Here is a 26,201-nt window from a genome sequence, read left to right as displayed (position 1 = left end):
ATGGCAACAAAGCAAGTCACACAGAGTTTCCCAGAGCATATAAGCATTGTTTACTTTATGCAATTGTCTATTAAGTATGCAACGTTGTTGTTGCTGTTGGTCAGTCACCAAACTGTGTGTGACTTTTTGCAACCCTGTGGACTGTAGCACACCAGGCCTCCCTGAAAGACAAACCACTCCAGCACTCTTGCTGTGAGAACACCATGAACTGTATTAAAAAACTACGCAATGGCATTCCATATTAAAAAGAGAAAAGGTTAATACCTTAATTAAAAAACAAGGCTGTTTAAGAAGGGATGCCATGAATTTTGATTTGGAAAACAAAATGCAGTATCTGTGAAGCACAATAAAGTAAAATGCAATAAGAGGAAGTATGCCTGCATTTGGTCCTCAGAGGACTGGATGACTCCCATCCATCCCATCCACACTGCTGAGGGCTATCTTCTTTCCCCAGTCTACTGACTGAAATGCTGACCACTATACTAATCTACTATCCTGTAGGCACCTTCACAGACACACTCAGAAATACTGTTCCACCAACTATCTGGGCGTCTCTAAGACCAGTCAATTGCTCTCTCCTTGGAAGGCAGGCTTCCTTTTGGAAATTTTGTACCCGAGCATTTGCTTCACAGTACACAGGGCTACTGCTGCCATTTCTCAGCATCTGCTATTTATCTCTCATCCAAGAGATAAAGGACTTTCAAGGAGCTGTGTGGCTCCTTTCCTGCCAAGCAAAAGTCCCATTTGCCAGGACATTCCACCTTGAAGAGGGCCCAGCTCCGTAATGCACTGGGACAGCAGGCAGGGAATGGGCAACTTTGTCTCTGTTTAAGTTACACCAGTTATGAAGACAGACCTTTGTCGGCAAAGTGATGTCTCTGCTTTTTAATATGTTGTCTAGGTTTGTCATAGCTTTTCTTCCAAGGAGCAAGCCTTTTTTAATATCATGGCTGCAATCACTGTCCACAGTGATTTTGGAGCCCAAGAAAATAAAATCTGTCACCATTTCCACTTTTTTTCCCCATCCATTTGCCATGAAGTAATGGGACTGCATGTCATGATCTTCATTTATTAAAAGCTGAGTTTTAAGTCAGTGTTTTTGCTCTCCTCTTTCAGTTTTATTAAGAGGCTGTTTAGTTCCTCTTCACTTTCTACCATTTAAGTTGTATCATCTTCATATCTGAGGTTGCTGTTATTTTTCCTGGCAATCTTGATTCCAGCTTGAGCTTCATCAGCCCAGCGTTTAGCATGATGTACTCTGCAAAGAAGTTAAATAAGCAGGTGACAGTATACAGCCTTGACGTACTCTTTTCCCAATTTGGAACCAGTATGTTGTTCCATATCCAGTTCTAACTGTTGCCTCTTGACCTGCATACAGGTTTCTCAGGAGGCAGGTAAGGTGGTCTGGTATTCCCATCTCCTTAAGAATTTTCCACAGTTTGTTGTGATCCTCACAGTCAAAGGCTTTAGTGTCGTCAATAAAGCGCAAATAGATGTCTGGGTTTTTTTTTATTTTTTATTTTTTGATTCCCTTGCTTTTTCTATGATCCAGCAAGCGTTGGCAATTTGATTTTTGGATCCTCTGCCTTTTTAAAATCCAGCTTGTACACCTGAAAGTTCTCAGTTCACATACTGTGGAAGACTAGCTTGAAGTATTTTGTGCATTACCTTGCTAGCAGGTAAAGTGAGTGCAATTGTATGGAAGTTTGAACATGCTTTGACATTATATTTCTTTTGGATTAGAATGAAAACTGACCTTTTCCAGTCCTGTGGCCACTGCTGAGATTTCCAAATTTGCTGACATATTGAGTACAACACTTTAAGATAATCATCTTTTAGCATTTGAAATAGCTCAGCTGGAATTCCATCACCTCCTCTGAAGAAGGCTTTCTTATCTCTCCTTGCTGGATCAAATGGTAGTTCTATTTTACACTTTTCAAGGAATATCCATACCATTTTCCACAATGGCTGCACCAATTTAATTCACACCATCAGTGCAGAAGGCTTTCCTTTTCTCCATATCCTTTGTTGTGCTTTTAATGATAGCCATTTTGATAGGTGTGAAATGATATCTCATTGTGGTTTTAATTTGCACTTCCCTGATTATTAATGATGTTGAACATCTTTCCATCTACCTATCGGCCATCTGGTCAGAAAAAATGTTTATTTAACTTTTTAAATAAATAAAAATTTATTTAACATTTTAAAAAAAAATTTTCTTTGCTGTTGAGGTGAATGAGTTCTTCCCATATTTTGGATATTAGTCTCTTATAATTTACAAATATTTTATCCATTAAGTAGGCAGCCTTCCCATTCTGTTGATGGTTTTCTTTGCTGTACAGAAGATATTCAGTATGATATGTAGTTTCATTTGTTTATTTTTGGTTTTGGTTTTGGTTTTGATGTCAGATTAAACAAAGCATCACCAAGACCTATGTTAAGGAGTTTACTTACTTTTCTTGTAGGAGTTTTATGGTTTCAAGTCTTATGTTCAATTTTTAATATAATTTGAGTTAATTTTTGTGTATAGTATAAGACAGTGGTTGAATTTAATTCTCTTGCATGTAGCTGACCTGTTTTTCCAACACTATTTATTGAAGGGATTGTCCTTTCTTCATTGTATATATTCTTGTCTTCTTTGTCATAAATTAATGACCACATACATGTGAGTTTATTTCTGGGCTTTCTATTCTATTACACTGAGTTATATGTTCGTTTTTATGCTAGTGTCACACATTTTGGTAACTATAGCTTTGTAGTATAGTTTGAAATCAGTGACTGTGGCATTTTCAGCTTTGTTCTTCTTTCTCAAGATGGCTTTGGCCTCCTTGGTTACATCTACCCCTAGGTGAAATTTTGCTTTCTATCTTGTCTTTTTCTGAATTTAAAATGAACTGTACAATGTGTTTATCCATTATTTCACTTTTGTCTTTTTACTAAAATGTCTATTGAAGAAAGCCACAAAACCTTCTGCCTGAGACTTCATCGCATGTCATATCCCATACGCAATTTTAAAGATAGTCAATAAACTTAGTTGAATTCTTATGAGTCATATTTAAGTATTGAGGTCAATATGATTTAAATGAGCCATCATAAATTCTGCAAGTTTATTTCCATATTGGCCTTTACACTGAAACTTCATAATCAAATAAATTTGATATTTCCTTTTACTTGTATTGTTGTACTTCGCATTAGACAAGGTCTTTAAGAATTAGTAAATGAGTACTCGTTAGTTCTAGCATCAATCCCATGTAAAAACTGGAGTAAATAAAATACTATGAAAAATTACATCCATCTGTAGCATAATGAGACATATATAAATATATTTAAGCAAAGCTCTATCTTTTTATTTTGAAGAGAAACCAGCTGACTGAAGATGATATTAAACCTAAAATTATTGCAAAGGAATTCTGTACACATTCAAATAGTACACACAGCTTTTTAGCAGAAGGGTCTTTGGTAAGTCAACAGTTCATCAATTTCTGAGTTCTTTACTATTATGACAAAAGGTTTAAGCTGCTCAAGGGTTTATCGAAGCTGCATATTTGTAACACGGGTCCTGTGTAACAGAGTCTAGAGTGAAAGCCCTCAGGTGGTCCACCCAAAACTGCTGTGTGTTTCCTCAGACAGTACAGACAGCACTACCTCAGTAGCGCCGCGACGCCACGTCAGTCACAGAGCGGTTACCAGAAGGCAGCACCGGCCGGACCGTCACTCACAGAGCGGTCACGCCCCGCCTCAGTACTCACAGCTGGAGAAGATCAGCGGGCAGGAGTGCGCGTCCATGGGGAAGTTGTGCAGCTGAAGCCGGCATTCCGCGTTGATGGTGAGCCTGTGGGCGAGCCAAGCGTCACTCGTGTGGTCAGCCAGGAGCAAGCCAGCAAGGGCCTGAGGCAAGGTCAGCGGCCGTCACATCACCACCGCTCGGGGGCGGGGGCTGGGGGAACTCAGTCTTGGCAAGGGCCCTATCCATTCAGTACAACCATTTGGCTTTTCTGGGCCGTGTCACTCTGTTTTACTTTTAACTATCAGAATCAAAGCGAATGTCCATTACTAAATTCCGCGTGTCTAGAAATACCAGCCAAGTAAGAGAGGAAACAGATTGAAACAATATGTCCTGCTGTCACATATCTTTGTTTTTAATTTGCTTGACTGAATTAAATCCTTCCTCCATTTTGAAACTGATTTATTTGCCTAGTTAGGTATGATGCCAAGTTCATCCACTTGTAGGGAAGATTTCACATTTGGCCAGCCTTCCCACTTGAATAGGCAGGTGGTGACTGAACTAAATGTGTGTATGGCATCTTTTCAAAGCAGACATTCCTGGGGTTTGAATTTTTGTAAAGGATCCCAGGACTGGCCATGTCTCTATTATGGTTTGCTGAAGCTCACATTCATTTCAGAGTCTCATTTATATTCTCTTAAGAATTGATGAGGAAATAGCTATTAACAAGTCCTGTTTTCCAAGTGTAACTCATCAGCAGAGTTTCCTGTGGCATTCTTGTTGCTGTTCCCAGTCTGCCAACATTATTATTTCCCTGAAACTTTAAAATTCTTTACTCTTCTGCTTATTTTGATGCTAATCTGTGCCTTTATCTATGTGACAAATACTTATTTACCATATGAGTTACAGATTTTTCCTTATGACCACAAACCACTTGTAATTAAAAGCCCCTCATGCTGGATGTAGGGGAGGAAGGTGCATTCAGGCCTTGGCAGTGGTATTCTCCAAGCAGGAGGACACGCGGCCACAGTCAGAGGTATTAGAGCAGTCACCTTGCCCGGGAGCATGCTGAGTCAAATGCCTGTGGGATTTCACGAGGAAATATCACATGGGCAGGTAGCTCCAAGAATCTGGTGCCCAGAAGGGACATTAGGGATTGGAAATAACATGTGGGATGAATCCTCAGCATGGATATGGCTTTTAAAGCCTTAGGAATGGATGAGCTAAGGCAGCAGTAAAGTGGGAAATGGGTAAAATCCCAAGGCAGGAGCAGCAGAATGAGGCGGGCCTGTGTCAGGAGCAGGACAGGAGGGGCAGGAAGCAGCTGCAGAGCCGCAAAGCCAGTGAGAAGGAGACCGTCGGCACAAGGCGGTCAGGCCAGTGCCCTGGAGAGGCCTCAGAGACTGGGAGGGCGGCCTCCTTGATCCCAGTGCTGGATGAGCAGAAAGACTGCTGCTGGTGCCTACCATACATTCTACGGTATGTTTGCAGTCACATGTTCAGTGAGACTCAGGTCACCCTACAGGAGGGACTCTTGAGAGATAGACCCAGGTTCAAACCCAGGCAATATTAGTTCCCAATGGAGACTTTGGGCAGGCAAGTGAGCTCACGTTCTTTTAAACCCAGCCAGTATTACCTTACTGGTTTTCTGTGAGGACAGCCTGGCCCCCAGGAGGGCTCATTACAAGGTAGCTGTCACTTCCATTAAGGATGCATTAGAGAACACCCTCTGTGCTCTTTTGTTCCTTGTGGTCTCAAATTTGGCTATAATTAGATTTGTCAATTAGTACACCAAGACGTCTTTATTTCTTAGTTGAATGCACCTGTGGGTTAAACATATTAAAGGTAATTTCCACAGCCCACTTCTGGCAGAAATGGATGCTAATGAAGGAATGAGTTTATATTCATTAAAGATTATTTGTATGACATCAGTTTTGCACACATGCAATTAGGAAAAACTTCTTCAAGACCCAGTAGCATGCTGAACATGAGAAGTGATAGAACTTAGCAATGAAAATAGGGTCCCATTCCTACAGTGATCTAAAGTCCCCAGTGTCAGACCACTAGTGGGGTTAAAGATTCACTAGCATCTCACCTTAAAGTATAAAGGATTTTCCCATCATTCCAAATTCTGAGGAGTTGATTGGGGGTGGTGATCCAGTGAGCCTCTGCGGTTTTGGAGTTTCGGAAGATCGTATCTGGAATCCATATTAACCCCACCATGTTGCTGTTCAGAGTAAGTATTTTCATTGTGCTGTTGAACCTAAGGCGACTGTCAGTCCAGGTCTGAGCAAAAAATATATCAATTTGATATTCCTGAAACAGAGTAAAAGGAGGGGAAAGACATTTCTATTAGTGGACTTTCTGCAGGCTTTGTTTTCTTTCTCAGGAGTTTGGTTCTGCTCATGTTTTCATCCTCATCTGCCCATGTCCCTTTCTGTTAGCACTTAACATCATGCCTGGATCAACATGAGAGTCACTTAAAGGTAACCAGTATCATTAGTCAACTGTGAAGATGCTCTGTAAATAGTTAATTGTAATAAATACATAAAGTGTGGTGAGAGGCCAAGAGGTGGTATAAAATGATTCAGAACATAGATGCAGACCTTCCTATATTCCTAAGTCCAAGTTCTGGCAGGTAGCAAAATCTAGCATTCTCTCAGTTCAGTCACTCAGCAGTACCCAACTATAGTCATAAAATGAATAGAATAGTAGTGTCTATCTACTTCTTAAAGGAGTTATATGGAAGGAAATGACTAAATAAAAAGCTCTAGTGCCTGGCACCACACAAATGATCCAGAGAGTATTAGCTTATATACTAATAAAAATGATCATTTTCATCCAAGAGCCTTCTCAAATAACAAATGAACCCAAACCAAATAGAAAAAAAAAAAAAAAAAAACAAGCAGCAGCAACAACAAGAAAAAAACAGGGCTGATAGCACCCAAGTCAAACGCCAATTCCAACAGAGGGCTGAAGGGGCAAATTTTTTCTGTAACTGGAAGCAACCCCAGTATGCACAGTACATTAGATACACATTACTGTGAGACCCAGAGAAATGTCTCAAGTCTGGAGACTGGGCTCTTCCCCCAGTCACAGTTTAAAGGACTATCTTTAGGTCCAAAATAAAGAGGATCTAGATGGTTAGTGATCTTAATATCTTTCATAGTTTTCTTCCATATTAGATATTATAAATGAATTGTTTTTACAGAGTTCAGTAATTCTCAACAAATCTCATATTTAAACTTTTCATTGAGTTTCTTTAACAGAACCTTTCTGAGAGGTAATTCAACAGACCAATCTGACCTTTTATTAACTCATTCCCTCATTCATCATCTTTGTTGCACTATGTCAGGCCCTGCAAACCACTGAGGGCCCAGAACTGTGCCAACAGGAAAAGTCTCTGCCTCCATGGGGTTAATATTCCAGTCAGGGAAGACAGGCCTTAAACAGACAATTAAGGTGAAAAAACATGACATAACTGCTATTGACTATGCTTGGTAGGTTAACACAGGAAACAAATTACCTCAGAGGGTAAATGTCCAGTTTGAAAGCAGTTATGAAAGTATGAACAAGGACTGTTGCCTGTCATTCCAGTAAACAGAGAATTTTTCACAAATTTCCAGTTCTACAAGGACCAAGCCATCAGCCACTGCAGTGGCCCCCTCCACACACCTCCAGTGGTGCACCCTGAGGGGAATTCAGGGTGGGGGAAAAAAAAAGGAAGCATTTTGTGGTTTGGAAACTGGCCCTAGATATTTAAGATAAATACCTAAGGGATAATTTCAACAAACCCTGATTCTTACATCTCATACATAGAAGAGCACCAAAATCATTAACTTGAGATACTTCTTCTTTGTAATTATCAGTGATCTTTTGAAGTTTGACTACATTTTTTCCCCAGCAAAAAACTCTGTATCCTGGCTTCCTCCTTAACTCTCCAGAGCAGCTCCTTAGAGCTGAGAGGCTGCATCCTAGGCCCAGGTCCTCAGCTGTTGTTGTTTAGTCTCTAAGTTATGTCTGACTCTTCTGTGACCCCATGGACTGTAGCCCAGCAGGCTTCCCTTCTCCAGGGAATCTTCTCAACCTGGGGGTCAAACTCAACGCCTCCTGCGTTGTCAGGTGGATTCTTCACCACTGAGCCACCAGAGAAGCCCTACGTCCCCAGTAAGATCCCCAATTATACTTAAGTTGCAACTTTTAGGTTGTGTGTTTTACTTTAGTTGACAAAAGAGAAGAGAAAGATAAAACAAGTACTGATTCTTGTAGGAATGGAAGAAACGAATGCTTCTCATCCCCATCAGTGAGTCATAGGATCAAGAAATGCTTACAGTGTTAAAGCCTATTGAAACTCAGCTTTGCAGAAATAATTGAGACCCATTGCTAAAAATCTCTAAATAGGTTGTCACTGTGCAGATTTTTTAATTGCGCAAATATGGCTCCCAGGACAAGAGACTAATACAAGACTTCTCCACTGAAGGCTGATAGGACCAAGGTATCTGTGCTTAATTTAGGAGAAAGAGTGAAGTGAAAGTGAAAGCAAAGGGCTGGGTAGAGGCGGTGGCATTTGAAACAAAGGCAGAGCACAGACCTTGGAATCCTGTGGACACAAGATCTATGCACACGTGAAATCGGCCTATCAATAAGAGACTGGCTAGGTTTTTTTTTTTTTTTTAATTGAAGGGTAACTGCTTTACATTATTCTGTTTCTCAGGCAAACATCAACAAGGAGATAGTCACACAGCCCCTGTTTGAGTTCTCTAAGTCATACAACAAATTCCCAATGGCCATCTATTTTACACATGGAGTTGTAAGTTTCCATGATACCGCTCCAGGCAGCTCACCCTCTCCCTCCTCCCATCACCCCATGTCCACAGGTCTGTTCTCTATGTCTATTTTCCCACTGCTGCCCTGAAAATAAATTCATCAGTACCACCTTTTAGATTTGGAACCTAAAGATTCCAAAGATTAGATTTGGAAAAAAGTCTGTGACTATTTGAGACTTAGATTAACTGTTGCCTTTCTTTCTGTAATGATAAATTGAAGCCTGGAAAATCTGGATCCAAAAGGAGGCTTATTCTTCAATGCCAATGTTCCCACAGCTGGAACAGTTAATGGAAAAAGGAAACTCCCAGACACTGGAGTCAAGAGCCAACGAGAAGAGTCTTTGGGAGCCCAACTCTGGGAGTAGAGTTAATCCAGACTTAACTCTGGAATATCAAAGATATTCTCCTCACAGGGAATAAGACTTCACTCAGGATCTGCCCACTGGGGTCTCAGAATTGCTATAAACCAGTGCTGACTGTGATCATCCTGACTCTTCTCCACCTTTGTAGCTATACTCTACACATGGCTATGGGTTAGATAGGCTTCTCTTCAGTTTAGAGGTCACTGGATCAAGGAAAGCCATGTACATCTTGATGGTGTATATACAGGCAACCCCAATGCTGGGGATGGGACTGGGTGGATCTTTTGGGTTGCCTCAATTGAAGAAAGGAAGAGTGTGTCTGTCCTAATGAGGGAGAGACAGACAAAACATCTGGCAGCTAGAGAGAGATCATGGTGGTCACTGGTGCAATTCACCAAGCATCACAGCACTCCTACTTGCAGGCATGTGGTAGAGTCACACACTCCCCTTTCAGGCCCTGAGAGAATGTGTGAAGCAGAGTCCACCTGATTTACACCAGATACATATTGTAGGTGCAAAAGGTAGAAAGCAGAGTGGGATGCAGGGATGGGGGCTTCAGTCCTCACTGAGAAGGTGACTTAGAACCAAGACCTCAGTGAGGTGCAGAGTGAGCTTGGCAGAGAGATGGCTCCCTTGCAGGGGCCCTGGACACAGAAGCAGGAAGGTCAAAGACATTCCTGAGAAGCAGGAACAATGTAGTGTATAGAATCAGCCCAGTGGGGCCAGGAAACAGACTGCTTACTTCCTTGATGGCAGAATTTTAGCCTAACAATGATGATTGCTGACTATGAAATAGCCTATATTTGCACAGAGAACATGAGAACACACTCAAAACTTTAAATAAAATTCAGGGTGTGAGAATGGCCAGTATGGCACATATAGGTACCCATATTAATTAATCCCTTCTTCCCTTTAACACCAGTTTATTGGATAAAGAAATGAGGACAGGATGAAGATGCTTTCCCTAAAGAGACAGAGTTCACCAATGATGTGGACAGTTCAGTTCAGTCACTCAGTCATGTCCGACTCTTTGTGACCCCATGGACTGCAGCATGCCAGGCTTCCCTGTTCATCACCAACTCCCAGAGTTTGCTCAAACTCATGTACATCAAGTCAGTGAAGACATCCAATCATCTCATCCTCTGTGTTCCCCTTCTCCTCCTAGCTTCAATCTTTCCCAGAATCAGGGTCTTTTCTAATGAATCAGTTCTTCACACTAGGAGGCCAAAGTATTGGAGCTTCAGCTTCAATATCAGTCCTTCCAATGAATATTCAGGACTGATTTTCTGTAGCCAATAAAGGCCCTGAGTGTATTTTGGATAGAATCTAAAACTATTCAGATACTTTTAATCCCAATATTATATCAGGGATATTGAAACAAAAAAAATCTCAAGAATTTTACCAAAGTTGCCAAAGATTCCAAGTAAAAATTTCCAAGTGGGTTTTCATATTGTATAAAAATGCAATTATCCTTCAATAAAAAGTAAATTGATTTTTTAAAAAAATGGAAAACCAAAAAGTCTTCTGCTAACCATATAGTCCTCCTCTTGAGGTCTTTTCTCTCCTTATCATCTCTGCTTTCCATCCCCATTTACGTCACTTCACAGTACATTTTAAAATGCAGATCTGAGATGGGTAAATAGCAAGCTAGGCAGCATCACCTAAAGTCACTCCCATGAGGCACTCCCATGCTTCTGTACTCACCAGTCACTGATTACTGAAATAGAGACAATAACAATTTTCTCCTAGAGGGTAAGCCTAGGCCTGAGAGGTTAAGTAACTTTCATCAAGTCACACAGCTGCTAAGTACCAACTGCTCCCAACAATATAGTCAAAATCTGCTTCCCAAGATAAAAGGTAACCCTCCTACACTGTTGGTGGGGATGTAAATTGGTACAGCCATTAAAAGATTCTTGCTTCTTGGAAGAAAAGCTATGACAAACCTAGAAAGCATATTAAAAAGCAGAGAAATCTCTTTGCTGACAGAGTTACATATAGTCAAAGCTATGGTTTTTCCAGTAGTCATGTACAGATGTGAGAATTGGACTGTCAAGAAGGCTGAGCACCAAATAATTGATGCTTTCAAACTGTGGTCCTGGAGAAAATTCTTCAGAGTCCCTTGGACAACAAGGAGATCAAACCAGTCAATCCTAAAGGAAATCAACCCTGAATATACTTTGGAAGGATTGTTCCTGAAGCTGAAGCTCCAATACTTTGGCCACCTGATGAAAACAGCTGACTCAGTTGGAAAAGACCCTGATGCTGGGAAAGATTGAAGGCAGGAGGAGAAGTGGGTGACAGAAGTTGAGATGGTTGGATGTCATCACTGACTCAATGGCCATGAGTTTGAGCACATTCTGGTGAAGGACAGGGAGGCCTGGTATTCTGCAGTCCATGGGGTCGCTGAGTCAACACAACTGAGTGACTGAACAACAGCCACTATGGAGAACAGTGTGGAGATTCCTTTAAAAACTAAAAAAAAAGCTACATATGACCAGCAATCCTCCTTCTGGGCCCATGTCTGAGGAAAACCATAATTTAAAAAGGTACATTTATCTCAATGTTCATTGCAGCACTATTTACAATAGTCAAGACATGGAAGCAACCTAAATGTCCATCGATGAATGGATAAAGGAGATATGGGACATATATGCAATAGAATATTAAGTGTGTTAGCTGCTCAGTCATGTCCAACTCTTTGCAACCCCATGGACTGTAGCTCACCAGGCTCTTCTGGCCATGGAATTATCCAGATAAGAATGCTGGAGTGAATTTCCATTCCCTTCTCCAGGGGATCTGCCTGACTCAGGGATTGAACCCCAGCCTCCCACACTGTAGGCAGATTCTTTACCAGCTGAGCCACCAGGGAGACCCCTCCCAAGGTCAATCCCTGGGTCATAAAGATTCCATGGAGAAGGGAATGGCTACCCACTCCAGTATTCTTGCCTAAAGAATTCCACACAACTGAGCAACAATAGAATATTACTTAATCATCAAAAAGAATGAAGCCATGCCATTTCCAGCAACATGGATGGGCCTAGAGATTGTCATACTGAGTGAAGTAAGTCAGACAGAGAAGGAGAAATATTGTATGACATCTCCTGACTGATATGTGGAATCTAAAAAGAAATGATACAAATGAAATTACTTACAAAATAGAAACAGACTCACTTAAGGTTTTGGTGAAAGTTTTAACTTTTGCTTCAGGTTCAAAGTGAAAGTCACTCAGTCGTGTCTGATTTTTGCAACTCCATGGACTATACAGTCCATCAAATTCTCCAGGCCAGAAGACTGGAGTGGATAGCCTTTTCCTTCTCCAGGGGATCTTCCCAACCCAGGGATCAAACCCAGGTCCCCTGCATTTCAAGCAGATTCTTTACCAGCTGAGCCACAAGGGAAGCCCAAGAATACTGGAATGGGTAACCCATCCCTTCAACAGCAGATCTTCCAGACCCAAGAATTGAACCGGGGTCTCCTGCATTGCAGGCAGATTCTTTACTAACTGAGCTATCAGAGAAACCCCATCAGGTTCAAAGGATTTATTAACAAAAGAAACCACTCATTATACAGAAATATGCAAAAACAATATTTAATAGAGACTTATCAAACTTACTTTCAATTTATAATCATTAAAAGAAAAGAGAAATATAAACAGTAGAGGAGAATAACAGCACATATGTCACTCAGTTGGACCAACTAACACCCAGACTCAGTGCTGGGAAGGCCCATGTAACAGCAGTCTGGAATCCCAATTGAGAAAGGGTGGGTCCCAGGCAGTGCGTCCACTCCACTGCTGAGACTTTGAATTGCAGTTTTGGGGGTTCCTGCTTATAATGCTAGGCTGCAAACTGATGATGGTATCAGTTTGCAAGCAAACTGCAGCTCTGGTTTCACGTTAATCTTTCTACAATGCTGTTTGTTTTATCTTGTGAGTGATGAGTTTCTCCAGACCCATTGGGATTGGCTGGATTCAAAGGGTGCAGGAGAATTCCAAGGTTCACTCATATCTCACCTATGGTGCTGATCAGCTTACTGATGACAACTGGTACATTCGCCAGCAGCCATGAAGTCAGGGCAGTGTCCAGGCAGATGTAAAGCGAGGTCAGAAGCCTGCTTTGCTTTCTTGTCTCTGAAGCCTGAACAAAACTGTTTCCATTTAATTTCCTTTAACACTCACAGACTTAGAGAACAGACTTATGGTTGCCAGGGCAAAAGATGGTAGGAAGGGATAGTGAGGGAGTTTAGGATGGACATGTGCACAAGGCTATGTTTAAAACAGATAATGAACAAAGGATCTACTGTATAGGAAATGGAACTCTGCTCAACGTTATGTGGCAACCTGGATGGGAGAGGAGTTTGGAGAACAGAAACTACCACAACATTAATAATTGGTTATACTTCAATGCAAAATTAAAAGTTTCTTTAAAAAAAAGACAAAAGGATACATGCACCCTAGTGTTCACTGCAATATTATTTACAATAGTCAATGCATGGAAAAACATCCATTGACAGATTAATGGATAAAGAAGACATGGTGTGTGTGTATATATATATATATATCTCACCATGTTTTATATATATATATTTATATATGTTTATATATATGCATATATATATGAATATACAATGGAATATTACTCAGCCATAAAAAAGAATGAAATAATCCCATTTGCAGCAACATGAATGAGCCTGAACATTATCATACTAAATGAAGTAAACCAGATAGAGAAAGACAAATATCATATGATATCACTTATGTGTGGAATCTAAAAAATGATACAAATGAACTTATTTACAAAACAGAAATAGACTCACAGACATAAAAAACAAACTTATGGTTACAAAAGTGGTGGTGGGGGGATAAATTAGGAGGTTGTGACTAGCATATACAAACTAATATAAAACAGGTAAACCACAAGGACCTACTGTATAGCATGGGGAACTATACTCAATATCTTGTAATAATCTATAATAGAAGAGAACGCAAAAAAATGTATACATATATATATATATATATATATATATCTGAATTACTTTGGTCTACACTTGAAACTAAGACAACACTGTAAATCAACTACATATCAATAAAACTTTTTAAAACTCTGCTTCCCTGAATCTGAGCATGAGCAGTTGCAGCAGCTGCAGTCTAGTTGCTAGATGTGGGAACCACCACCATGTGGCAAAGAAAGAACCCCAGTGAGGACGTCCACTCCACTTTTTCCCTGTTTGCAAACTGTGTGAAATTATTCATGTTCCTTGGCCTGTGATTCTTTATCTGTAAAATGGGAGAGTTCAGTTAGCTTAAATATAAGAACCTTCCACCTTTAACATTTTGTATTTCTAAAAACATGGAGGTAAGCTTTCAGTGGTGAAAGCCAGTTTTCTGTGGGTGCACTATTTCCCTATAAGAAAAGGGATCACACCATGATGCAATGGGGAGAGGCTGCAAGTTTCGAGAGTGTCCTCTCTGTATTCTGAAGCCGTGGCACAAACTCCAACTCAAGAGGGTGGGGTGTGGAGGGTGTGCGTGGTGCTTGATGTGGATGTTTTATTGTAACCACTTTTAACATAATGTTGGAGAAACATTTCCCACCCCCCAAGTAATAATATGTCTCTCATAAAGTTTCTTTGTAACTGCATTAAGGGAAAAAAAGTCATTTTTACAATGTTTATCTAAAACAACATTTTATATTATTCATAAATAGCTATGAAATTGGGCTTCCCTGGTGGCTCAGTAGGTAAAGAATCAACCTGCAATGCAGGAGACCTGGGTTTGATCCCTGGGTTGGAAAGACCCCCTAGAGGAGGGCATGGCAAGCCTCTCCAGTATTCTTGCTGGAGAATCCCCAAGGACAGACGAGCCTGGTGGGCTGCAATCCATGGGATCAAAGAGTCGGACACAACTGAGCGACTAAGCACACACAGTTATGAAATTAATGTGTCTGAAATACTAATTAAAGTAACAGCTGACAAGTGTGCAACATCTCTAATTTAAACTTTCATGCTTGTGGAGAGTCTGTGCTGATAATTTATTTTAATAATCGGAAGGTGGCTTAATGATTCCTCCAAGGCCAGCAGCACTTGAAGCATACTAAAAAAACAGGAGAAAAGTTATAATTCTTCATGCTCTCTCTCTGTAGCTTCTAAAATACTAGAAAGTTATTTTGTAATGCTTTTCTCCTTCCCGTTAGCAAAGAAGAGGGCCACATGGAAAGATGATAGATTAATAAGGACAGGGCTTGGAGGTAGGAGGTTTCAGGAAACACACTCCCAGGCACAGGCACTCTCCCTTGCTTTCAGCATGTCAGGACCTCACCTGGAATGTGCTGAACAAATCCTTACATGTTGGAAATGTCAACTTAAGAATATTCACAACCTAATAGTTGAGAATTACGTTTTATGGGAATTTTTAGGATTTAAAGTCTGGGAGAGAGCATCTCAAGTAACCTTGAGAGAACTGTTCTAAGGAGGTGAGGGGAGGAACCAAGTTATATAGAAGTTTTGCAACAAAGGGCAGATAGTCTGAACATAAAAAGATTATTGTTAATTAAAGAAAACCAGATAACCCAAGTTAAAGAATTTAGCACTTTTCTATGTATGGAGAGAAACAAGAGTCAGGGCTCACTGAAATCATCCTTTGGTATGCATCCTAGCTATCTGGGGCCAGTGTCCTGTGTTTGCACATCCTGCGGGCTCACCATAGGGAGTGGCTGCAGTCGGATGCCTGCTAGATGGCAGGTATTCTTTCCTTCCTGAGTTCCCTCAGGGTTCACCAGCTCACCATCCGTGATGACTGCAATCACTGGTGACTTTGACATCTTTGTTTACTGATAAATACTGGCAGGAAATATTCCATTTCTCAGAAGTTACTGGCAGTTTTCTTTATAATATGGTAATCACAGGTGCATGCCAATTAGAGGTTGTTTAAATGCCTCATCTGAAAATGTATAGTATGTAGTGACAATTAGGATGAAATAATTTTTATTTCTTCCTTATCAGGTATAGGAGCATAACATATATTTTTGGTATTACTTATTCAAACTTTTCTAGGAAACAAGGCTTTGCAGCTTGCCTCGATCTCTCCCCCAGAGACCTGCCCCAGCCCTACCTCCAGCTCTGCAGCCTCCAGGGGCCACAGCTGCCCTTCTCAGACTCCTGAGCCCCCTGAAAATCCTCCCCACCTACCCAAAGCTCCTCCAGTCTTTGGAAGCCACTGACAAACCCCACCACGTGAGCCCTACTCTGTGCTGAATATGAGGCTAGATTTAATATAAAGATGGATGCAACACCCATGCATGAAGAAGCTTGGGTCCAAAGCACATGGAGAGAGTGTGCTGCCCAGCCTGGAACACAGGCAAGGTGAGGACAGCCTCCAGGAAGCCAAAGCGGCCCAGCTGGGCATGCAGGGAGCTCGGCATGCACCATGCCCCTGTCTGATCCTAGAGCTACTGGGCAGAAAGTAGACAGGTGACGGGTGTATCAGTCAGGGAGGGCCGTGACAGAACTGAGAGGAGTGAGACTGCTTCAGGTATGGTGGGTTGTGAAAAGTGTTTGCTACAAGGGTACCCCACAGGAGCATCCGAAAACCAGGTGACCTCAAGATGCAACAGGGGAATATGCTGTCTTTCTAAGCAGGTCCAGGACTTGTCACCTGATACTAATGCAAGCTAAGGCCCCCTTTAAGGAAAGGATATAAAAATATAAATAAAATATTAAATAAAATACATACTGTCAACTACAAATTGGCACTTGCTTGTCAACTATAAATTGGTACTTGCCAAGAGTATTTACCAGTGACTGAACAAAGCTGGTCATAGATTTTCTTCCAAGGAGCAAGCATCTTTTAATTTCTGTGTGGTCTTTAGATAGATAGATATTTTCAGAAACTGATTTCATGATCACAGTCCTTGTCTCTCTTCATATCTAGAAAATCACTAAATCCCTTCATGGTGTCATCACTTCCTTGTGCCTAGCAGAAAACCTTTTGTAAAGTAAGCACCTGGTTGCATTGAACTCTCCCTTCACCAAAATCTCATATATTGACCTTCCCCCACTGTCTCTTTGGAGCAGTCTCTCAGGGCTGGCTGAGGTGCTGTCTCCTGGGCTGCAGTCTTTATTTTGCCACAAATAAAACTTAATTTACAGCTCTCACATTGTGCATCTTTTTCTGGTCAACAATACACTTAATGAATACAAGATTTTGCATTCCTTATGTCAGCAAGTCTGGAAGACAGAGCAGTGGCCACAGGACTGGAAAGGGTCAATCCTCATCCCAATTCTCAAGAAGGGTATTACCAAGGAATGTGCTATCAGACAACTGCACTCATTTCCTGTGCTGGTAAGGACATGCTTAAAATCTTCCATACAAGGCTTCAACATTATGTGAACCAAGAACTTCCAGATAGCCAAGCTGGGTTTAGAAAAGGAGGAGGAACTAGAGATCAAATTGCAACATTCACTGGATTATAGAGAAAGCAAGGGAATTTCAGAAAAAAATATCTATCTCTGTTTCATCAACTATGCTAAAGCCTTCAACTGTATGGATCATAACAAACTGTGGAAAGTTCTTAGAGAGATGGGAATACTAGACCATCTTACCTGTCTCCTGAGAAACCTGTATGTGGGTCCAGAAGCAACAGTTTGAACCCGGTATGGAACAACTGATTCAAGATCAACTGGTTCAAGGTTGAGAAAGGAGTATGATAGGCTGACAGAAAGGTGACAACAGGCTGTCTGTTGTCACCCTTTGTTTAATCTATATGCAAAGCACATCGTGAGAATTGCCAGGCTGGATGAGCTACAAACCAGAATCATGATAGGCAAGAGAAACATCAACAGCCTCAGAGATGTGGATGATACCACCCTAATGGCAGAAAGTGAAAAGAAACGAGAGTCTCTTGATGAAGATGAAGGAGGAGAGTGAAAGAGCTGGCTTAAGACTAACTATTAAAAAAACCAAGATCATGGCATCTGGCCCATTCTTTCTTGGCAAATGGAAGGGGGAAAGGTGGAAGTAGTAACAGACTTCCTCTCCTTGGGCTATAAAATCATTGCAGATGGTGACTGCAGTCATAAATCAGATGATTGCTTCTTGGCAGGAAAGCGATGGCAAACCTATACAGTATGTTGAAAAGCAGAGACATTACTCTGCCAACAAATGTCCGAATAGTCAAGGCTATGGTCTTCCCAGTGGTAAGGTATGGTTGTGAGAGCTGGACTGTAAAGAAAGCAGAGCACGGAAGAATTGATGCCTTCAAACTGCGGTGTCGGAGAAGACTCCTGAGAGTCCCTTGTCAGCAAGGACATCAAACCAGTCAATCTTAAGGAAGATCAACCCTGAATATTCACTGGAAGGACTGATGCTGAAGATGAAGGTCCAGTATTTTGGTCATCTGGTGTGAACAGACAGCTCATTGGAAAAGTCCCTGATGCTGGGAAAGATCGAGGGCAGAAGGAAAAGAGGGCATCAGAGGATGAGATAGCTGTGTGGCATGAACTTGAACATGAAGAGTTCAATGAATGTGAACTTGGGCAAACTCTGGGAGATGGAGAGGGACAGGGAGGCCTGGCGTGCTGCAGTCCATGGGGTCTCAAAGAGTGAGACACGACTGGGCGACTGCATAACAACTCTTACTTTGAATGAGAAGAAACATAAATACTTAGAAGTTTCAAAGGCCACAAAATTCAGGAAAAACAGATTTTGTTTTCATTTGCTAACTGGCTTACCTTCACCATACTCACAAATCCTCTATATTTTTCCTGCTTGCTCTTTGGTCACTATGACAATGTCTTATCATGCTAGCTCTTTAGATGGAGAGAATAAAAATGATTATTTCCTCTGGTATAATGAAACAAAATATTTTATTGTTAATAGTTTTTTTTTAAGAAAAATTTACTAAACTCACAGTTCATTATTGGAAATACATTCACGTTTGGGATGCTGCTATATTGGGGAAAGCTTCAAGTTTCTTTTATACAAAGTTTGGGGCTTTTGCATGTGAACTTTGGACTCTAAGATTTTCCTTTAAGCCACTTACACTTTAGGGTAACTGGACTTCGAGAAACAATCGCACTGGGATAGAGCCTGGGAGTGGCTCATGCCATGAAGATCATCATACACTGAGGTTGAGGGGAACCCCATCCCATTAACCACAGCCTGAAAGTTTCCCCAGCCCCACCTCCTCTTTAGGTCTACAAGTACCTGTTCCCAACAAGAGGAACTTGTAATGGAGGAATTGGAGGAGAAAGAGATAACAGTATTATTTTAAATGCCTTGCAGTTGCAAATTTCACATGCTGCTAGGAACTTCCCAGGGGCCTGGAGGAGTATATGCAAGTGGGGAGTTCTGAGGCTTAAATTTTGCAAGCATCATGTAAATTGGGAAGAGCAAAGGATCACGTGGTGTTCATGGATCTGGAAGAGGATTTACTTGTGGATGTCAGGTAGACCCAATTCAGGATAAGCAAGAGACTGGAGGAAACACAACTATTGCTGGGGATGATGCTAGCAGTCAAGAGAACAGGAAGGAAATCTCTCTCCCTTCTGTCCTTATCTCCCAAGTGCCTCAGACTGGCTGAATCCAGCAGGAGGCCAGATGACCAGGCCTGGAAAGGCGGGCTGTGGGGTCAGCCCGTATGATGGAGAGCAGTGCAGGGGAGGATGGGAAATGGATGGAGAATCAGCAGGGGCATGGGAGGGTGGAAAGGGCACCCATCAGGAAGCTGGCTCCCCAGTTACACCCCGTGAACATTTTCCTCATTCCCTTGCTCGTCTTTTTAATACTCCCTTCCTTGAATGGCTGTCCTTCCTCTGGATTTCAGCTATTCATGAACTGCTTTCATATCATTTGTCTTTCAGATTAAAGCATTCCATTGGATGCTATATTCTCCAACTATCACTGCTACCCAAAAGCATATAGTGGTTACTCGAAGTCTAAGAATTGAGTTTAAACTCCTTTGCATGATACTCTGGAGAAGGAAATGGAAACCCACTCCAGTGTTCTTGCCTGGAGAATCCTGTGGAGAGAGGAGCCTGGTGGGCTGCTGTCCATGGGGTCGCACAGAGTTGGACACGATTTTAAGTGACTTAGCATGTATGCATGCATGATACTCAGGACGTTTTGCTTTATAACCCAAGTTGACCTTCTGCTTGCTTGCAAACACACCCCTTACCACCACAACCTGCTCCCCGATGTGACAGGACACCCTGCACACACCTGCATCCTCCCTGTCCCATCAGCGCTGTCCCCAAGCCTGGAGGCCCTCATGTCATCTCCTCAGTCCTCTCACCTCCCAGTCTCCTGAGTTATGGCTCCTTAGCTTCAAACGTTTGACTGCAGCCAGTCCTTCTTTACGGTATCACTCATCACTTTCTTCTCCTGATGTGAATGCTTTGTGTTTTTCCCTGAAATAGCTCACAACTGTTTTCAAGCTGAGCCTGTAATATTGTCACATGGTCCCTTGGTCCCTGTCTACGGCACTAACACTTCCTCGCCCCACCAAGAAAGCAGCCTCATTTAAGAGCACTTTCTTGACCACTAGAGAGTCCCACCAATGAGCAAAGATCTGAGGCCTTAATTATAAAGCTACCTGTTAAACCATAACTACAGTTCTGCAGTATGGGCTGGGAGCTAGTGCCACTCACCACATGGATGGCTTTCTGCTCGCCTACCATATACTTTTAAGTATGAGGCAGTGACTTGTGTCTGGGGGCTCAACCTCCAAATGCCTGTGCCCTTTCAGCATGTGCCCATGCAAAAGAACCTACGGGGTCCCCAGATACAGAGAGGACCCGCTCTCCCTCCTCTCTCCAGAGTGGTTACAAAGCACTGCTGGGTCAGCGTGCCCCAGGGCACCTGCTGAGCATCTCCTCCAAGCAGACCAGGTCACAGCCGTGGAGCCCTGTAACTGCGGTCATAAGACAACACCACCAGAGTTAGCCAGGCTCCATGGCAACTATTGTCATGAGCCATCCTGTTCCTAAACAACCAGCTGCCTTCTCCATATCAAGTAACACATGCACCATATAGAATCCTGCTCAGTGACTAACACGACCCCTCTCCATAGGAATTTTCTTTGTCCTGAGACTATAATAAGTGGCCACAAGCCCATGAAAGGGGCTGGCTCTCCCTTGAGCCAGGCTGCTGTTCTAACGGGGTCTCCCATTCTAATAAACTATTCGCCCCTCATCCTGCCTCATGCCTGGAAATTATTTTCCAACCGGTGCACACACCATGACAGTACCCAGCTCCTGAGACATAGCAGGCCCCCAGGACCCCAGTCCTTCTCTGCCCCAGCTGATGTGCCCACGTTGGCCTGCACATCTTCTCTTCCCACCTCCACAGGTTAGAAGGCCATAGAGAATGACATTTTTGCTTCAACCACACTGTTGAAGTCTAGGTCCTTGTATGACTTCTTTCTCATTCTAAGGGGAAAAATCCATTGTCCTGTCTCCTTTCCAACCTGGTAGAAGCGCATCACAGAGGTGTGTGCAGAGTTGGCTGCAGAAAGCTCAAGGAGATGCTTATGAGCTGAGTTGCGTGTTCCCCTCAGATTCACATACTGAAGTCCTAATGCCCGGTGCCTCAGAATGTGACTGTACTTGGAGACAGGACTTTTCAAAGATGATTAAATTAAAATAGGTCATATGGGTGCGCCCTAATCCAGCTCTGACTGGTGTCTTTTTGAGAAGAGAGACATATACAAAAGCAAGATACACACAGAGAAAGTGGCCATCTGCCAGCCAAGAAGAGAGGCCTCAGGAGAAACCAACTCTGGCAATACCTGGATCTTGGACTTCTAGCCATGTCCAAATATATTTCTGTTCTTTAAGCCACTGGGTCTGTCCGTGGTACTTTCTTATGATAGCCCCAGAAAACTAATATAGAGGCCAAATTAAACTAAATAAAATCATTACAGGCTTCCCTCATAGCTCAGTTAGTAAAGAATCTGCCTTCAATGCAGGAGATCCCAGTTTGATTCCTGGGTCAGGAAGATCCCCTGGAGAAGGGATAGGCTACCCATTCCAGCATTTTTGGGCTTCCCTTGTGGCTCAGCTGGTAAAAAATCTGCCTGCAATGTGGGAGACGTGGGTTCGATCCCTGGGTTGGGAAGATCCCCTGGAGAAGGGAAAGGCTACCCACTCCAGTATTCTGGCCTGAAGAATTCCATGGACTGTATAGTCCATGGGGTCACACACTTTGACATAAAATGCCTTAGAGGAGTTGAAAGTGTCCAAAGGAAAATACAAAGTTATCCAAAGATGTTCATAACATTTGTTCTTAAACACAGTTGCTGCCACACTTTCAAGTTTTCCACTTATAAATACACCTATCCTTTGCATTCGAACTTTCTCTGTCTGAATACTCACTTTAATAGTTCACAAACATTTTTATCCAAGTTTACTTCAAGTTGAAAATCTTCTACAGTAAATTCCCTACATACAAAGAGTTCCACACTGAGAGCATTCATATGTCTGATTTGTTTTTAAGTCCAACAAAGTTAGCCTAAGTACCCAACTAACAAAACTGGCTACACAGCACTGCACTGTAATAGGTTCATAATACTTTTCACAAAAATAATACATAAAAACCAAACACAAAAGATAAAGAAAACATCTTTAATCTTACAGTTCAGTACCTTGAAAAGTACAGTAGAACAGTTCAACAGCTGGCATACAGGGGACGGCATTGGGTGAACAGACAAGAAACGCTACTGACTGAAGGAGGGAGAGGAAGTGGGAGATGGTAAAGCTGAAGGATCATCAGCAACAGGAGATGGAGAGCAAGCTGCGATTTCATTCTTGCCTGAAGATGATGGCGCCGGTTCTGGTTCCTTGCTGGATTCAATTCTATCCACCCTCTTGACAAAATGACCCAGCCATGTCTGGGTAGCATCTCTTTTGTCCTCATCATAGACGACCAGGCGGTACTGGGCTGCATTCTGAACAGCTGCCCCAGCTTTTGTGTGCTGTCCTACACTCAGGTCCAGCACCTCAAAGCTAACAGTGCCTCCTCAAATAAGAAAAGCCCTCTGCCATTCCCCGTGTTGTGACCTTATTCTTAGCAGTACCAGCTATATCACTGCTGCTTTTATGCTTGCTTCCAGACCTTCTGGGCTTGAAAGAAAGATATTGTACTACTGTACTCTATATAGTACTCTGCAGTAAAGTACCCCAAAACGTAACCACTTATAAAAGATGCATACACATAATAATGTATGTCAGACACACAAACTTACATATCTGGGCATGCAAATGCACATTTGCACCTCTGAAGTTGGAAACTTGAAGGTTCATATGCAGGAGACTTACTGTATCTTGAATCTCTACGTGTGTGCATGCATGCTAAGTTGCTTCAGTCATGTCCAACTCTTTGCAACCCTATGGACTGTAGTCCACCAGGCTCCTCTGTACATGGAATTCTCCAGGCAAGAATACTGGAGTAGGTTGCCATACTCTCCTCCAGGGGATCTTCGTGGCCCAGGAATTGTGCCTGCATCTCTTATGAGTCCTGCATTGGCAGGTGACTTCTTTACCACTAGTGCCACCTGGGAAGCCCTGAATCTCTATATGCCCATCAGAAAAACTTTTAAGTGTAGGTGATTCTGGATGAAACTGTGTACTTATGGTGAGTTATTTGCAAAAACAGCATAAGAACTCATTTTATTTTGTCCATGGCCATGGCCAGCTCCTCCTGCACTGCTTCTGGACTTTGCCATGTATTTTTATAGCAAATCTGAAACAAGCGTAGACTTGGAAAAAGCTTGCGTGCAGAAGTTGGCCTGTTTTGCTGCTTTTTGAGAATGCTCAATCACCACCAAATGGATAAGACCAGGCCAGCCTGCTGGGAATTAAATGCCAGGCTTGCAGCCCCAGATCACTTCACGGCAACATCCACATGGTTAAGGGACAATACCCTCAACTCACCAGCACCAGCCCAGCAGCATGAGGAATACAGACAGACCTGCTTTCATAGCCCTTCGCTTGACTGTGCTTTTACAAACTGAACGTGTGTGGCATCCCTGTGTTGTCAGATAATGATTAACATTTTTAAGCAATAAAGTACTTTTAATCAAGTTTTGCTCATTGCTTTTTTAAAGACATAATGCTGTTGTAAGTTTACTAGATTGCAATATAGTATAAACTTGCACTAGAAAACCAAAAAATTCATGTGGCTGACTTTACTGCAATATTTCACTTCATTTGGGCAGCCTGGGACTGAACCCATAGTATCTCTCACGTATATCTCTATGAAAAAAGCACTAGATTTGAGATGGTTTGTTACACAGCAAGCTGAGTGGTAGGTTCTTATGTTAGATGTTATATTAATGTGGCATGTTTATCATCTTCACCTCCTTTTCCTGGAGGGTTTAACCCCTCAGGGTTGTGAATTTTATTTCTTCAAACCTACCAAATCTATTGCAAATTTGGGTCCAATTTTAGATGGTATTTTTAATTCTTTTAAACATAACCAGTATAGTAATGGTATAACCAGTAAAATAAATAGTAATACGTAATCATTATAGTACTCAGATACCCTTGTTGGATTGTTACATAGGTGTTTAAGAATATTTTCTTGGTATTTGGGGAACTCGTTTGGAATTTTTGTCTGGACTGGAAAACAATAATTATTCCCATTTGAAAATGGAACATAGGCTTCATTATCCAAAAATTGCTATTCATTTTTTCCAGGAAGATATTATTATATTCAGATGATGAAAATGCCATTGTAGTAGACTGTGATGGGGAAGTTGGTGATATGGTGAAAACAGTGCTAAGAGAACCCCAGTCACAAGAGAAAATCATAAACGTATCTCCACTGACATAAAACACAGACATCCCATAAAATGAATGTCAGAGGCTTGCAAATCTTAAACAAAAGTTAATGTTACAGACATAGTTTCCATTCACCATTTCTTATAACTAGAACCTATCAAAAACTCTTTTATCTCTGAGGCATTAAAAATGCTTAAAAATGTTTATTTATTTATTTTATAGATAATACAAGAAACATGCACTAATAAATATCATAGTTTTGTGACTCTAGTCTTCAAAAGGAGTATTCAATGCCTTCTCAATGTGAGCACTGGGCATTCTTCCAAGATCTCTCTGAACCTGGAGACACGGCACAATTTGAAAGTGGAGGAGGTGTCTTTCAAAACTGCTTTCCTGTCCATGTACAAGTTTCTCAAAGTTTTGGGGCATCCCAAGAAACTTCATGATTAGGAATGCCAGGAACCAGGAGATATCCTGGCCCAGGTCTCATCTTCCAGATGAGACCTAAAGTTAGAGTTGCAAAGAAAGCCCACTGCACTTGTTTTTCCTTCCACTTCTAGTCCCAGTATGTCCTGAGAGATGCATAGCCTGGAGCCAGAAACGTGCAAGTTTTAATAGAAAAGAAAATAATTATTCATATATTGTTCTTAATTGCATTGTGAAATATATATATCAAGAATATGGGGCCATTTATACTTAAGAAGGACTTCCTTGGTAGTTGATATGATAAACAATCTGCATGCAATGCAGGAGACCCAGGTTCGATCCCTGGGTTGGGAAGATGTCCTGGAGAAGGGAATGGCTACCCACTCCACTATTCTGCCTAGAGTATACCGTGGACAGAGGAGCCTGGCAAGCTACAGTCCATGGGGTTGTAAAGAATCAGACACGACTGACTGACTAATCATTTCCACTTTTCATTCTGAAGAAATTAGTCATCTTCAAATAGTCCTAATTTAAAGAACTTGAGAAATTATTACATGGGTATGTAGAGTGTGAAGTGGAGTATTTCCTGCCATATTAATAAATAAGGATGTCACAGCCATCAAAGATTCCAGCCCTCCAAATGTGAATTTCTGAGTCCAGGAAGAACAGGCCTGCTTTACGGCAGCCATCAACCACTATGACTTCCCATGGTGAGTGTTGAGGAGCTGGGGGTGGGGAAGGCAGATGTGAAAAGCAAGGCAGCAGCACTGACCTCACAAGGCACTCCCCTGATGAGCACTGTCCCCACTAGGCGCTCCCCCATGAGCACTGACCCCACTAGGCGCTGCCCCATGAGCACAGACCCCACTAGGCGCTCCCCCATGAGCACTGTTCCCACTAGGCGCTGCCCCATGAGCACTGACACCACTAGGTGCTCCCCCATGAGCACTGACCCCACTAGGTGCTCCCCCATGAGCACTGATCCCCCCTAGGCGCTACCCCCATGAGCACTGACCCCACTAGGTGCTGCCCCATGAGCACTGACCCTACTAGGCGCTCCCCCATGAGCACTGACCCCACTAGGCGCTC

General features: G+C 42.1%; 1 protein-coding gene across 1 annotated transcript in view; it reads right to left on the bottom strand.

Annotated features, from left to right (window-relative positions):
• The window catches only part of LOC122454822 (gamma-aminobutyric acid receptor subunit gamma-3), a 774,851-nt gene that overhangs the window by 279,941 nt on the left and 468,709 nt on the right, over positions 1–26,201 (bottom strand). Inside the window, exons 5-6 of the mRNA XM_043489452.1 lie at positions 5,820–6,040; positions 3,750–3,832 (exon numbers count right to left, since the gene is read on the bottom strand). Of these exons, the coding sequence (XP_043345387.1) occupies positions 3,750–3,832; positions 5,820–6,040 (304 nt within the window). The remainder of the gene's footprint in view (positions 1–3,749; positions 3,833–5,819; positions 6,041–26,201) is intronic.

The sequence above is a fragment of the Cervus canadensis genome, chromosome 17 (assembly GCF_019320065.1).
Source record: "Cervus canadensis isolate Bull #8, Minnesota chromosome 17, ASM1932006v1, whole genome shotgun sequence".
Classification (NCBI taxonomy): Eukaryota; Metazoa; Chordata; class Mammalia; order Artiodactyla; family Cervidae; genus Cervus; species Cervus canadensis.
The sequence above is the reverse complement of the archived record's forward strand: the minus strand, read 5'-3'. Positions and strand labels throughout refer to the sequence as shown.